The 14,768-nt window shown below is 44.0% G+C and overlaps 2 protein-coding genes across 8 annotated transcripts in view; one reads left to right on the top strand and one right to left on the bottom strand.

Annotated features, from left to right (window-relative positions):
• Positions 1-3,067, bottom strand: part of LOC109471018 (disheveled-associated activator of morphogenesis 1-like) — a 40,553-nt gene extending 37,486 nt beyond the window's left edge. For 4 of the 7 annotated variants that reach the window (XM_019770174.1, XM_019770176.1, XM_019770177.1 and 1 more), the window contains exons 1-2: positions 2,951-3,067; positions 1,448-1,636 (exon numbers count right to left, since the gene is read on the bottom strand). In XM_019770174.1, the coding sequence (XP_019625733.1) occupies positions 1,448-1,615 (168 nt within the window). In that variant the 5' untranslated portion in view covers positions 1,616-1,636; positions 2,951-3,067. Of the gene's footprint in view, positions 1-1,447; positions 1,637-2,872 lie in introns of all 7 variants that reach the window. The other 3 variants (XM_019770179.1, XM_019770180.1, XM_019770175.1) reach the window with 2 other exon arrangements.
• A 93-nt stretch (positions 3,068-3,160) lies between these two features.
• Positions 3,161-14,023, top strand: LOC109471019 (kinesin-like protein KIF6). Its single transcript, XM_019770181.1, has 21 exons — positions 3,161-3,389; positions 5,046-5,152; positions 5,370-5,444; positions 5,832-5,874; positions 6,668-6,772; positions 6,966-7,075; positions 7,299-7,428; positions 7,678-7,796; positions 7,970-8,057; positions 8,374-8,517; positions 9,333-9,419; positions 9,582-9,685; positions 9,957-10,062; positions 10,237-10,411; positions 10,709-10,862; positions 11,237-11,458; positions 11,823-11,878; positions 12,655-12,705; positions 12,979-13,063; positions 13,194-13,335; positions 13,668-14,023. The coding sequence occupies exons 1-21, from the start codon at positions 3,330-3,332 to the stop codon at positions 13,722-13,724; spliced, it is 2,220 nt and encodes a 739-aa protein (XP_019625740.1). The 5' UTR covers positions 3,161-3,329; the 3' UTR covers positions 13,725-14,023.
• Positions 14,024-14,768: the final 745 nt, after the last annotated feature.

The following is a 14,768-nucleotide window of genomic DNA, read 5'->3' as shown; positions in this document are numbered from 1 at the left end:
GCAGAGTTTATAGAGAACGATCTTGTTTTTGCTCAATGTTCTATAATATTTGTTTACCATGTTTAGCTAGTGAGAGTAGGATTATTGCTGAGTTTGTTTCAGGCTTGCTGCTGCATGGTGGAGCAGTTCCTGATTCCTGTCAGCAGGTCGGCCCTGGGTAAATCCCCTAAAGCGGGGTCACCTGTTTCTAAAGCAAAGCAACCTGAGAACCAAAGATTTGGGCCAACAAGATTGAGCAAAAGTAAACTGAAACCACAATAGATGTCTCACGGCATTGAAGGGCTCTTCAGACCAGACTGTCCTGTTGTTTGCTGAGAAGACAGAAACATAGTCCTCTCTTATGTAAAGCTTCTACAGGGTCTTCCCTCTGAGAGAGAGGAGTAGCCATGTTTACATTGCCTTTGTAAGCAAAGACCAATTTAGAACACAAGAAAACAAGAAAGAAATGACAGTAAATACTCAGACCTCCCGCCCCCTGACAAAGAGTCTGCAGTTTTTCAAAAATGTCCAATTGATTGAAGGCCTTTACAACTTTGTTTCTGCTAAACATCCTGCTTGTTGCAATTTGATATGGGAGAACTGCAGTTGCTGTCAATAAAGATGGAGCCTCTTCGGTAGATTATAGCTAGCATCCCTGGATTGGAAGTGCCCAGTACACTCTCCAAACAAGATGTATCCCCACAACAAAAGCTAGGCCAGCTCAAAGGATTGTAGACATTTTATTTTTTCAGTAGCTGACCTGAATCTTTCAGCAGAGGTCAGTCCCAGTGCCACCCCTAACTGATGTGTCCACCATCACGAGACTGTGTGATTGTAAGACCATGTAATTTGCATGGGTATGAAAGGACAGCCCCAGAGCTGGCTGTGTGCAGCAGGAGTTGCTTCCTACCCTGACTCTCAGCCTGGCCACTGACACTTCTGGAGCAGCCTATGATATGCACCGCACCAGGGAAGCTGCCAAAGAGGGTGACCTGGGCCTGCTAGGTCAAGACCTTCCCAACTAACTACAGGGACTTCCCTGAATGGAGCAGCAGTTTTGGATGGTGGTGTTGAATGCCTGTCTGTCACACCAGACTCTACACTTTTGTCACTCAACCAGAGAACATCACTATCAATTATAGGTTCCCAGATTCTATAGAGGATACCACCGGGTTCTGACAGGGGGTTAAGCTATATACTAGTAGTTGACTGTCAACCAGAGCAAAGCTTTTATGTTACTTTCTTTACATTTAAGGTACATATATTCTAACATTCATATTATTTGTGCTCTGGGTCCTTCCAAGGCCGCTTCGAAAGTGCATTTCTTGCCTGGTAAAACAAATAGAGTAGAACTGAGAGTGAAAGGATAACTTTGATTTTTCAGCTGCAGTCTGACATATGTTATATGGCAAATATATGCCAAGCATTGGATGGTCGATCGATTGATTTCCATGCAATCAGCACTCACCACAAGCTCGTTGAACTTGGCATTGAGCTCCTCCGTGGGCGGCATGGGTGGGATGGCCATCTCCACAGGGTGGAGCGCGATGCCGTTGTCCAGCGCATAGGTGATCTCTGGCGCTTCATCATTCCCTCCCAGGCAGCTACAGCAGCCACCTCGCTTCTTGCGCGGCATGGCTATGTCTCCTGTACTCACCTACAAGCAAAACACAACACAGCTACCTTATACAGTCCACCCTTCCAACAAAAATCATTACTCCAGGTGTAAACAGACCAATGGGTTAATTGATTAACAAGGCAGAAGTATTTTGAACATTTCAGCTACGTTGAAAAACAGGTATTGAGTGGTTGATGGCCATTTGAGTGTGCCAATAAAATAACTGCCATTACGTGAGCCTGTCGGTTCTGGACAGAAGCCAGTAATGACAGGATGAGAAGGTATGTACCCCCCTGCCGAGGTAATAACAGTTTTCTCTCACCTTTACGTACATGTATGCTTCACCTGTGCACACCTGTGTACCTACCTGCACAGGTGAACCTCAGGTGAGACAGAGGAGCACAAAAGACCATCTGAAGTGTGGCAGTGACCATAACACAGCGTGATAACACTTGAAAAACACCAGTCACTGGCGTCCTTTCATTCTCCCCACACCATTCAGCAGTGAAATGTTATCCTTTTGTGCTTGGGGGGCTAGGAACAATCGTTATTGTCCCAGAGGGCGATACACATTTTGGTCTGTCTGTCCTCAATATCACTACAACTGGCCCAAACCTGATCACGGCTAGCTCAAGGCGCAGGAAGTTCTCAGATTTAAAAGATACCGATGGGGCGATGGACAAGGCTCTCAGACTGGTCACATATAATCAGAACAATGTTGGGCAAATTGAATTGCCCATCCTGAAACAAGATAAAAATTTTCCCAACATGGTTCATAACCTCATAGCTTCCTGTTCGGTTCTTTACTGAAAGCCCAGGAAACGTGACAACATCTCCCTTTCGGGAGGGATGGTGAAAAAATAGCATCGTATTTGACAGGAAGGAGTTGCGGTTGTGAGACAAACACAACATTCTTGGCCAGACAGAAAAATACTGAGCCCACATTTGAACGGTGAGTGGAACTGTGACCAGACTGGTCCCATAACGAACTTGCGATGTAGTCAAACAAGAAATTAGAAAATAAACATTGACACGCTCGGCAACTGATTGAAGATAAAGTTTGTGTAATTTTCCAGTCTGCGTCTCGCCGCCCAGCCGTTGATCTGACTTAGGACAGGCTCGAAATAGTAAATTAAAATTGCCCAGATTTTCCAAAGGCCGATTTCACGTACACAAAGACACACATGTCAAACGGCAGCCTGTGGAAAAATGGAGCCCTGTGAACAAATCACCAAGCAATTGGCCGGTCAGATCGTCTGACAAAGAAATACTCACTTGGCGCGCTGGCCCATCACCAAAGCGAATGCCCCAACTGTGGCACTATTGTGGCCGGAGGAAGGAAGACTGACTTACCGGCGGTCTAAGTCATGATAGCGTCAAATTTCGTGCCCTCCCTCTCAGTCAAAATAGGCAGACTGCTAAAATTGGTGCTCACAGTCGGACGGAGTCGGAAATGACGGAGCAGGGTGATGACGTCATATTCGGTAAACCTCGGAAATCCGATCGACGGATCTCGTGAACTCTCGTGTTTTCTCGCGATGAATGATAAGGACGGTAACATCTGCGCATGCGTAATAAGGAATACCAGACAAGATGGCGGACCACTTGAAAAATATTTTGGGATTCGTGTAAACATTCCCGTTGTTTACGGTTTTTTGGCCGACTATAAAGGTTTTACCACTCGGGACTACTTATGAGCAATCTACGGATCGTTTAGACGAAATCGATCAACATGGTAAAGCAAACGATCAAGATATTTTGCCGTGTTAAACCCACAAAAGGCAAGACCGGGGTAAGTCATGTACAGTAAGTATGACAAACTGATGTGACAAAATACTAACTACAAGTGTCATTCATTGCCTACATTCTTAAAGGTTTGTGTGCACTGTACAAGATAATGTTAGCATACCCCTGTGAATGATTTGAAATTTTTCTACCTTTTATCAAAAAAAGAGTATTTGAGGTACCGTGTGATGTTGAACTTGAAGTGAACTAAAGATGTAAATTGCATCTTTTAGCTCTGGAGTATTGATTTGTGTATTTCTGTCAAAAAAACTTTCTGACACAACCAAACAGTTGAAAAGATGATGTCATACGAAGAAGAGCATTTTATTGGGGAAAAGACACACTTCCCGTACCCAGGTGTGTTACACCTTTTGTAAGATATGTGTTTGCCCTAGCAACATGGATTGTCCCTAGAACATGTCTCCCAGGAGCACATTGTTCTGACTACCTGTCCTGTGTATATATGGAGAACAATTCGTTTTTGTGCTGGAATCACTGCTTTCTTTGATGTGATACCAGGTGAAGTGACTTGCTTTACACACATGACAGAAGAGCCATCCAATGACAACACTAGCAGGATCAAGATTAGCCGCGGCGACTGTTGCAGGGCTTCTCTTGCTTGCAGTCTTTTACGTTAGCCCTAACAACAGTCGCGGAGCGGTGCATTGGGCCAAGTGAACAAACATGCGTTTTACCGTGCCGGAACACTTTGAGACCGAAGTTTGCACGTCCCTGGATTCCTAACAGCCTTACCTAACATGCCGGGGTCTTTTGCGCGTCAACCGGCCCCTGCGCGATTTGTACCGCCGCTATTTGCGATCGCTCCCCATGTATTCATAAGCCGAGTGGCCGCCATCTTGGTCAGCAGCGCACTGAATCAGCTACTTGCAAATGTGCTGCTACTTTTCTGATCCATAGAAACAGCTTATCAGAAAAGTAGCGACAAATTTGCAGGCGGCTGATTCCAATCAAAAATGGCAGCCAACTGTTTTGTGTTCCAATGTCCTTGGTTTTACATGAGGAGCGATCGCAAATAGTGGCGGTACGAGTCGCGCAGGGGCCGGTTGACGTGCAAAACACCCCAGCACGTTTGGTGAGGCTGTTAGGAATCTGGGGACGTGCAAACTTTGATCTCAAAGTGTTCCGGCACGGTAAAACGCATGTTTGTTCATTTGGCCCAATGCACCGCTCCGCGACTGTTGTTAGGGCTAATGTAAAAGACTGCAAGCAAGAGAAGCCCTGCAACAGTCGCCGCGGCTAGATCAAGATGTATTTAGCTTGTCTTGAACTGCAGTGCTTCTCATGAATGGTGTTGACTCTGAACAAATGCTCTGCCTACACTTGTTCAAGACTATGTATAAACCAAATGTCTCCAGGTTTCTATAATCAACAACAGACTAAGACTACTTAATACATATGATTTATTTTATCTGTCTTCCATGTTTGATAAGAGGAAGATACACACCCTCTCTCACTCTGTGAAGCTGCTCATAACTTCCCTCTCCCTATCCTCCATAACAGCAATCAAGGCACTTCCAGCAGGTTCAGGACAGACAGAAAGCAGACTCTTTTTGAAATGGAAGTTTCTAATTCTCTTTAGAACCAATGTCAAAACCACCCTGAGGTCTGTAAGACTTACCAGAAGTTGTTGTTGATGTTTCAGCTGTATGAAGTAGATGAAGAGGAGTCAGGAGGACCCAAACTGAGCTTCTTCGTGCCGAAGGACCAGAGCCAGATTGTGAACAACACTAAAGAAGAGTATAACTTCAGGTGAATTGTCATGTACAAATGGTTCAAGCCACATCTAATGAGAGCTTGGAACAATACTGACAAATTTCAGAAGTAGACTTTCTTCTGTAGTACATTTTCTTGCTACTCACTATCAAAATGAACTGTGTAAACATTTCATATAGAGATTACAATCTGCTATTTTTGTCAGGTTTGTGTAAACCTGTTTTTTAACCTACTTTTATTTCTGCATGTTCAGGTTCCAGCGTGTGTTTGAGCAGCAGACAAAACAGGAGGAAGTTTTTGAACATGTTGCACAGCCTGTTGTTGACAAGTAAGTCATGCATACTTGCCGTTAGTATGAGCAAAGGTAACACACACCGCCTGATAGTCACAGCAAGTAGACAGAAGTTTGAAAAGGTGTAGCATTTAATTGCTTACAATACAAGACTATGGTACTAAGGAAATGTATGAATTATGTTACTTAAGTGCATTTCTATAGACTACATGTACATGTAAAAAGTAAAACACTATCATGTCTATCAAAGTCTGTAAACTCATATCCTGCCAAAGTGCCAATATGAATAGAGCTATTTTGATTTTCAGTTGATAGCTTGATTATGTGTTGTTTTTCTGACATTACTTGTACAAACCCTAAAATTGAAATGAGCTAAAAAAAAGCTTGCTGAATGACTTACCTTCCTTTTTTATCCTGTTATAGTGCCATATCCGGCTATAATGGCACCATCTTTGCCTATGGACAGGTAAGCCTTCTTGTAAAACACACCTGAAGAATTGTCAGGATAAGAAATTGACTGATGTACAGTCTCCTAAGACTAGAACTGAAGGAAACTTCAGATATGTTCCACTAGAAACACCACCCTGAGGGTTCTTTCAGCAGTCATGCTTACGAGTCACTAGTTAGTGTGTTTTATAAGGAGTTGCTGTGACTAATTCTGTCACTTTCCTGCACAAAAACCACATCAAACAGTCTGTCCTCCACTGTAGCAGTCCCGGAAAGATCAGGGTCAGCCCAGGTCAGCAGGATTTCCCCTTCCCTGTTTACTTCCTGCCCTGGTCATCCCTCCCTCCTCTGTGACATGTTTACACACTTTCTGTACAGGGTCAACATAGCGACAAGGGGCTGAAGACCAGGGTGACCCAGTGGGACAGGATAGGGATGGATCATGTCCAGAGTGATTGGGCTGGTCTCTTGATGTAGTGATTTGAATTCAATTATGGCATAGCTTATGATGCAAACTATGTGGTTAAGAATGAAAAAAAATTCTGCCTGGCCAAGTTAGTTTTAGCTTGTGACACACAATCTCTTTCTCCCAGGGTTATTCAAATTCAAGGGGCTGGTAGAAGTGTGATATATTCAGGCTGGCCCAAGTCTGTACTTCAGTTGATAAAAATTAACGTTTCCAAAATATAGTTGTACGAGTGAAGACTGCATAGGTTGCTGTGCTACATTTGGTGCTTCTGTAAAACAGTTTTGAAGCCTGTAACAGTTGTTACTGCAGAAGTAGGATTTGATGTTTCCCCTGTCTTCTACAGACTGGCAGTGGAAAGACCTTTACCATAACTGGAGGTGCAGAGAGATATGCAGACAGAGGAATCATCCCAAGAACACTGTCCTATCTGTTTGAATACTATGAAAAGGTAGGCAATATAGAATGCTGATAAAGTGGTGCAGCTAGCAACTGGCATGAATTTTGGTCTGATCTTCAGTATATGTACATGTAAGTAGGTGTGTGTGTCGTTCTGGGTTGGTAGGTATGGGTAGGGGTAGGGGTAGGGGTAGGATTGAGGAGGACTGGATGAGTTGAGTGTGACCTTGTCCTTTCCCTCCCAGCATCCAGAGTTTACATACACGACCCATGTATCGTACCTGGAGATCTACAATGAGAGCGGCTACGACCTGCTGGACCCTAAACACGAGGCCGCCAAGCTAGAGGACCTGCCGTGAGTCTTACATTTGCACCAGGCAGTCTGAAATTAGAAAGTGTAGCATGTGGTAGTTTTATAAAAGAAGCTGTTCCAAATTCTTAACACACCATTACTCTTCAAATGTTGCCATTTTTGCTTTCACGTACAAAGGTTTTGCCAACCTAAGGTCATTGCCTTATACTCATTGACCACCATAAGAAAAGACAAGAAAAGAAGTAAAACCGTGTTCACCCTGCAGGAAGGTATCCCTGATGGAAGACACTGACCAGAACATCCACCTGAAGAACCTGTCTGTTCACCAGGCCATGAACGAGGAGGAGGCTCTCAACCTGCTCTTCCTGGGAGACACCAACAGGATGATTGCAGAGGTCAGGGTGGAATGATTAACTTGCCCCTGGCTGACTTACCTGTCAAAAGACTACCTCAGTAGTAGTGAGAAGGTTTTTCAAGGAATTTGCTTAGTGCAAGGTCAAGAGACAACTTCTAGTCACCGAACTGAGTTTGGGTTAATGGAACAGCATCTAAGTCAGAAGTATCAATGCTCAAAACAGAGAGCTCACAGAGAGTGAGGATTAACTGGTCTGAAAGTCATTTGTATTTCACCTTTTTTCCTTCAGACACCGATGAATCAGGCGTCAACCCGGTCCCACTGTATCTTCACCATCCACCTGACGGCACGAGAACCCGGCTCAGCAACCATCCGCCGGTCTAAACTGCACCTGGTGGACTTGGCAGGGTATGGATTTGTTTGTTTTATGTTTATTGTTTGTATGAAGTAAAACAGCAAGTTATCTTTACTTGTTATGCCTATGCAATTTATTTGGTTATTTCACAAGCATAAAGTAGCAGCTGGATACTTAACCCCACATGCTGTTGAAAGCTGTTGACGCTCGTGTTGCCCCACCCCAGGTCTGAGAGAGTTGGTAAGACAGGTGTCGGAGGAACGCTCCTGGCAGAGGCCAAGTATATCAACCTATCACTGCACTATCTGGAGCAGGTATGGCAAACTCACAACTGGGGGAGACTGAACTGGATTTATCTTACAACATGAAATAAACTACAGTTTAGAGGAGCTTAAAATGGATCTTGAGAGAAAAGCTCACAGTAGCAATGCTCCAAAGGGTAATGGTTTACCTCCACTGTAAATGTTGTCTGAAATGAGGAGGTCTTTACCTCTTGGTTATCCGTAAAAGTCTTTCGGGGGTTATATTTTTGCTCCATAAACTTCTCCATAAACAGCTTCTGTGTATATTATTGAAAAAATCAATTCAGAGCACCCACATGGCTTGTATGTTGTATTATTCTGTATGTAGGTAATCGTAGCGTTGTCAGAGAAGTCTCGGTCCCACATCCCGTACCGTAACTCCATGATGACCTCAGTGTTACGCGACAGCCTCGGTGGGAACTGCATGACAACCATGATCGCAACCTGCTCTGTGGAGAAGAAGAACATTGATGTGAGTAACCTTAGGCCACACATTGGGTTTTATAAATGCTAAATGCATGCAATGATTTTCGGCAGTCTCTCGAACAGTCTTCATGACTTAGGACCTGTTAAGTGATGGTTGGTGTGCCCGGAATGAGGACGACTCGGACCATTGCCAACTCGGCCCATCGCAAATTTGGTCAACTTGACCCACCGCCCTGGTCAACTCGGCCCACCACCAAATCAACCATGTTGACTATGAGGTTTTTTTAAGTCCCAAACTGCCAGTGCTTGGACAATCAACATGATTTTATAGAGACCGCGTCTTTTTGTTAGACAACTTCGAACTGTAGACTTTGAGTTTTTAAGTCAAAACCAGCCTGCCCTTGGGCAATCAACATGACTTTAACCGAGACCGCGATTTTTGTTAGACAACAAAACTATTAAATTGTTTGGCTATAAAATGGGATCTAAAAAGTCTAGTCATTCAGTGTACCGGAGAGCGACCACTTTACCCATCGATGTGCCTACCACACGATACTAGACGGATTCATTTGTTCACACTATTTTAGTACATTCTTACTATGTTTCATGGCGATAATTATGTGACTGTTGTACCGATTACTTTTGTACATAAGTTGAATGAACTTCTTATTGAAGATGAGTGTGTTTCTGCCTAAATTACCGTCTCCGGTATTGGGCCAAGTTGACCAGGGAGATGGGCCGAGTTGACCAGGTAGATGGGCCGAGTTGTCTGGGCCGAGTTGGTAATGGTCCAAGTCGTCCGACATTCGGTGTGCCCAATCCTTTTATCCTGTACTAAGAATGTTTTATTTATATTTACAGGAGTCCATCTCTACATGCAGGTTTGCCCAGAGAGTTGCTCTCATCAAGAATGACGCTCTCCTTAACGAGGAGGTGGATCCCAAACTGGTGGGTGTCAGTTTGAGATGTTAAACCTCTCCCTGCATGAGTTCAACATGGTACCTTCATTTCACTCATTGTCTGTCTGCATAGAGATGTCCAGGATTCTAAATCTCTTTGTGTATCCAATGTGACCAGTGATTCTGAGAAGTTATTGTGATAAATTCCCAGATGGTGCTGAGACTGAAGAAGGAGATTGTGGAGCTGAAGGACCAGCTGTCGCTGGCTACAGGTGAACAGCCCACAGATGACCTGTCTGGGGAGGACATGGACAGGTAAGGGCAGCAATCCAAGGTGTAGAACAGGCTTAAAACTTCTCTAGTGTTGAGTATGATTCACTAAAGCAGCTAGCTTTTTGCTAAAAGAAAACATGTTTGGACATGTATCAAGCATGATCTGGACAAAAACTTATCACAAGTCCTTGCTTTTAACCTTGTGCATGCGCAATTGGAACCCTGACCCTGCTTACTGTCTGAAACATGTGAAAAATCAGCTCCACTGACTGTCCAGTCCTTGTGATGTGTTTGATGTTTGTGATTTTACCAGACTGCACCAGATGGTGAAGGGGTACATCGAGGACACCGACCCAGATGCCACTCTGCCAGTCGGAGCTGACATGAGGAAAATCAACGAATGTTTCAGAATATTCAAAGTGAGAAAGTCTTATTATGATTTTTTTTCTGTTTAAAGTTATTAAGTTGTAACAAATGTTAGAGTTTACAGCTTTGTTCTGCTGTATTTTTCAGCTTCATCAGGTTGGTGCTGTAAATTGTTCAGTGTCAATGACAATAATAAACTGTTCCTTCTCTCTCCCTGCTGCTGACAGAGACTGGTTCTGGAGAGGCATGCTGGGAAGGCGGGGGTGACTAACGGAGCATTGGAGGAGGAGGAGGAGCCGTCGGTCAGCGAGGACAGCGGGCTGGGCAGCGCACCCTCAACAGCAGGGTCAGCTGAGGTCAAGAAACTCAAGGACCTGCTACAGCAACGAGACAACGAGATCAGTATCCTTAACATGGCTGACTGGAAGGAATGTTAACAGCATTTAATCAAGATGTTTTGCTTCAAGAAAGATAAAATCTCAGACACTGACTCAGAAACTGGTTTGGGTCTCTAGGAAGCAATGAAATATTTCTTTTTCAAAAGAGATGTCTGTACACGTTGTTTCCCGCCCAGTTTTAGACAATGTGTCTGTCTCAGCAGTGACTTTGGGTATTCCTGACTACTGCAGTGAACAGACTGACCCACTGTGGTTCATAGGAGGCCAGGTGTTTTGTTGCCCCTTGACCTTTGCCCTTCAGACATCCTTGTGAACATGCTGAAGAAGGAGAAGAAGCGAGCTCAGGACGCGGCCCTGCTGCTGGAGGAGCGGGGCATTCCATTCCACACGGGGGAGGGGACACAGCCCAACGGGCCGGGCAGACCACCCTCCTCCAGAAGCAAGCACAGAAACAGGTGAACTGGTGTAGCTGTTGTGTATTTCAATGTTGCATAATTATCCCGACTTTCACGCTACTGCAGTTCAGTAATCAAACTGGGTGTTAAGCCTTTTGTCCCATGTCTTTGGAAATATCATTCTAGCACATTGATGATCCTTCCACACTTGTCAATAAGAGTAATGGCTCTCCCAGATGTGCTCTGGCTAAATTGTGGGACATGTCAGGAACATCTTCTTTCCCATCACTCTATCAGCGTATTGCAGACCACACCGTAACTTGGCTTAAGGCAACATTCCTATCATTGACCTGTACAAAAACTGCTAACATTTCTCTTATCACAAGTATTGTAAGCACAGCATCATTAAGCTCCCATTGTATGTTATCATGCAGGGAGGAGCGATCGCGGGAGAGTGTGAGCGTCAGCAGGAGCCTCAGCCATTCCGAGTCACGAGAGAAGGAGACCACACCTCCATACTCACAAAGTACCACTGTGCGGCTCAGGAAAATAGGCGGGGAGATGTCTGTAGGCAGGCAGGAGGCGTTTGAGATTTTCAAGCGGGACTACGAACACAGCGTCACCATTGACGACCAGAAAAGTCTGCTCAAACAAAGGTAACTAACTAACAAACTAACCTTCTCCCTGCTACGTTACCGCTAAACTGCAATACAAAACTACAATAGCAGGCTAAGGTAGAACATGAGTATTTAATGTTCATGTCCTGTATGTAAGTGTGTAATGTTCATGTCCTGTATTGTCAGCAGAGTTTGTACATTTGTACAATGTACCAGTCACAACCCTGGCTGTATGTCTTTCACAGCAGAACCAATAGATAAATAAATACAATGGGAGTAATTACATTCACCAGGTTTCTAGATGGGAACCCAAACATACTTACGAAATGGTCTTTAATTTTCAGTTTTGTTGTTTCTCATTTTGAAGAAAAGTTGATCAGCTTTTCATGCTGTTTCCTTATAGATACTCTGAGGCAAAACAGCTGGGAGAAAAAGTCAATTCCTCCAGGGCCCAGATCAGTAAGTGTCACCAACAGAGTTTTCAGTTTATTTTAGATCTTTCACTCAAATCTATCAACAGTGCAAAACAAACAAGTTCTTGTCTTTTAGATAATCATACAACATTACTAGTGTACACTAACAAGATGGCAGTTTGGACACCAGTAATCTAGATGACACAGTCCGATGTCCCATAAATACTGTTCACCTAGAGCTGTGTACCTAAACAAATTTTAGGTACAGGTACAGGTACAGGTACACAGGTTTAGGTACAGGTCCGGACCTGAACCTGTACCTGAACAATTCGACCAATTTATATGGTCTTCTGAACTCCTTCAATAACAAAAAAAACATAAATAAACTTGATAGTTAAGGTTTATTCTTTGTTTATGGCGAATGCTCAGATAAAATATAGGCAAAACTAAGTGTTTTGTTTTCATGAACACGCTGTCCTTACACAGGGACCCATTGTTAACCACCTTTATACACATTTGAGGTCACAAATAGGCATAAAATTGGTGTGAAATTGTTTAGGTACAGTACCGGTACTGAGGGAGTAGGTATTTTGGACCTGTACCTAATCAATTTTTCCGGTACAGTATCGGTACTGCGTACCGGTACACAGCTCTATGTTCACCTGTAACTCTAGGAAACAGTATGGATACTGGCAACATTGTAGCTTTCCTATTAATGTAAGTATGCTTCCTGCAGTAAGTTTTATGTGTATTTAACTTTAATGTTTAGATGATGAAAACCATCCCCAAACCCTACTCAGTCTGTTTGTTTCTTTGTTTCAGATCATGTGAAGAGTCTGATCCAGCAGCACAGGATGGCCAGGGCAGCTCAAGGTGAGATCCAGACTTCTGCTATATATAACAGGTGGTCTTGTGGTTAGGGATGTTGATGGGTAGAATCTAAAGGTTCTGGATATGAATCCCTAGCAGGCCCTAGTGTTGTACCTTGGGCACTTTATACCTGAAAATGAGTACCTAGCTTTGATAAGAAACATTCTGTCTGGTGGGACATAAAGCTGGAGGTCCCATGTTTAAGAACCACACCTTGAGCATGTTCAAGAGCCCACCACACTTTTGATAAATAAATGATGATGAATGTTACTGCAGGTATCAGTGAGAATGTTGGGTTCTCAGAGGAGCCGGATGAGGAGGAGCAGCACCTGAGGCAGCAGATGGAGGATGAGAAGGACAGGTGAGAATACCGAGCAAAGACTGAATTCTTATGTTTATTACTGTCTGTATTACCGGCACGTTATGATCTATCTAGATGTCTAACTGTCATTGATGTAAACTGGACTGAGACTGACACATCTCCCTTTCAGCTACAAGGTGACGTACAACCGTCTGCGGGTGCTGAAGACGGAGATAGAGCACCTGCAGCACCTGCTGGAGAAGGCACGGCTGCAGATGCAGAAGGATTTTGAGCTCTGGTGGGCAGAACAGACTGTCAATGCTCATGCTCCGGTAGGTGCCCTCATTTTTGTCAACATGTGCTATATAGTAACATGTGCTATAGAAATACTGTAAGTGGAAGGTACCCTCAGGCATTAGTGTTGGAGCAATCAAAAATCATAATATTGATCAACATTTTGTATAAATACATACATTGTTCACCATGCGTCAGCTCAAGGCAACCAGGAAAAAACATAGTCTTTGTCCTTGTTATTAAGACCAGTAGAAAACTAGCTTTGCAAAATTAAGGCACATTTCCATCGAGTAGGTGTCAGCAATAGTCATGCCCTAGAGACCTCACTGTAGAACCCTAAAAGTAGTGTTTTTCCCCTCCCCATTCTTAGAAACCCCCTCAGGAGCCTCCGGCGGCCTGGAAAACCCCTCCCCATCTCCCCCCATAAATCCCCCCTCAGCATTCCTCGTCCCGAAAAATGGCAGCCAACTTCTCCATCAGCCCAACACAGGAGCCCGGACCATCCCACGTGCACCAGGGTGGGAGTAGCAGAAGGAACAGGCACGGATCCTTTACAGACAGTCCCACGGCAGATGGAGAGCCAATCAGGGCTTCAAACAGTTACCATGGCAACCTGGATGCAGTGGGGCTTGATCACCATGGCAACAGGAGACATTCTTCTCACAGTGACAGCAGCAGTTCCCACGGGAGGGTGCCCAGGCACAGGGAGGTGTTAGAGGACTCCAGGTGTGCATTATTGGGAATATCCTTAGGTCACATGTAAGATTACATGTAGAGATGGGAATTCTTTGTTACAAGGTTTGAGCAACAAAACTGAAGATCAGTCATGAACAAAGATGTCCTTCTGCTCATTCAATAACTTGCAAAGGAAGACTTGAAATAGGAAAGAAAAAAATCTCATATTTTGTACTCTTCGTATTTAAAAAACTGAATTAGTGTACTTGAGGTAACGGTAGGTCCTGCCCCCCTCCCCCCAGGTCGGCTGCCCCTGCCATTCCCCTCACTGGAGACGCCAGAGCAGACGCTGACATCATGGCCTTCTTCAAGGCACGGCAGAAAATCCTGCAGCAACAAGGTATTCATTTATTTTATTTATTGTTTGAAGCAGGCTCAGGTCCTGTATTTTAAAAAAAAATAGAAATAACAATACACATACACAATTAACATTTTTACATCAAGACACCACATGCAGACATAAAATCTTGTGGATGTGTATATGACTGAACTATTTGGTTCTTTTCTTTGAAACTACACACCATAATTTGAAATTGCAATGTAACCTTAAACAATGCAATGGGTAGAATGTTATGGCACACCTTGTCGTATGTTAGATATTTGATTTCTATGTTATCCTGTGTCAGGGAAGACGATGATAAAGGGTGAAGGTAGCCTCCTGCAGTCCAGAGTGGACACAGATGCTGCTACGGTCTTCTCATTGTGATCTCACAGGGAATTGGCCATTTACTGCTGG

The sequence above is a fragment of the Branchiostoma belcheri genome, unplaced genomic scaffold (assembly GCF_001625305.1).
Source record: "Branchiostoma belcheri isolate BF01 breed outbred unplaced genomic scaffold, Haploidv18h27 scaffold24, whole genome shotgun sequence".
Taxonomy (NCBI): domain Eukaryota; kingdom Metazoa; phylum Chordata; class Leptocardii; order Amphioxiformes; family Branchiostomatidae; genus Branchiostoma; species Branchiostoma belcheri.
Note: the sequence above shows the minus strand (reverse complement) of the source record. Positions and strands in the feature narration are given on the sequence as shown.

Bases quoted from the DNA above. Each gene is read 5' to 3' on its own strand.
- LOC109471019 (XM_019770181.1), top strand. From the start codon at position 3,330: ATGGTAAAGCAAACGATCAAGATATTTTGCCGTGTTAAACCCACAAAA. The intron at 13,064-13,193 runs GTGAGAATACCG...TCTCCCTTTCAG, and splicing joins ATGGAGGATGAGAAGGACAG to CTACAAGGTGACGTACAACC. The intron at 13,336-13,667 runs GTAGGTGCCCTC...CCCCATTCTTAG, and splicing joins CTGTCAATGCTCATGCTCCG to AAACCCCCTCAGGAGCCTCC.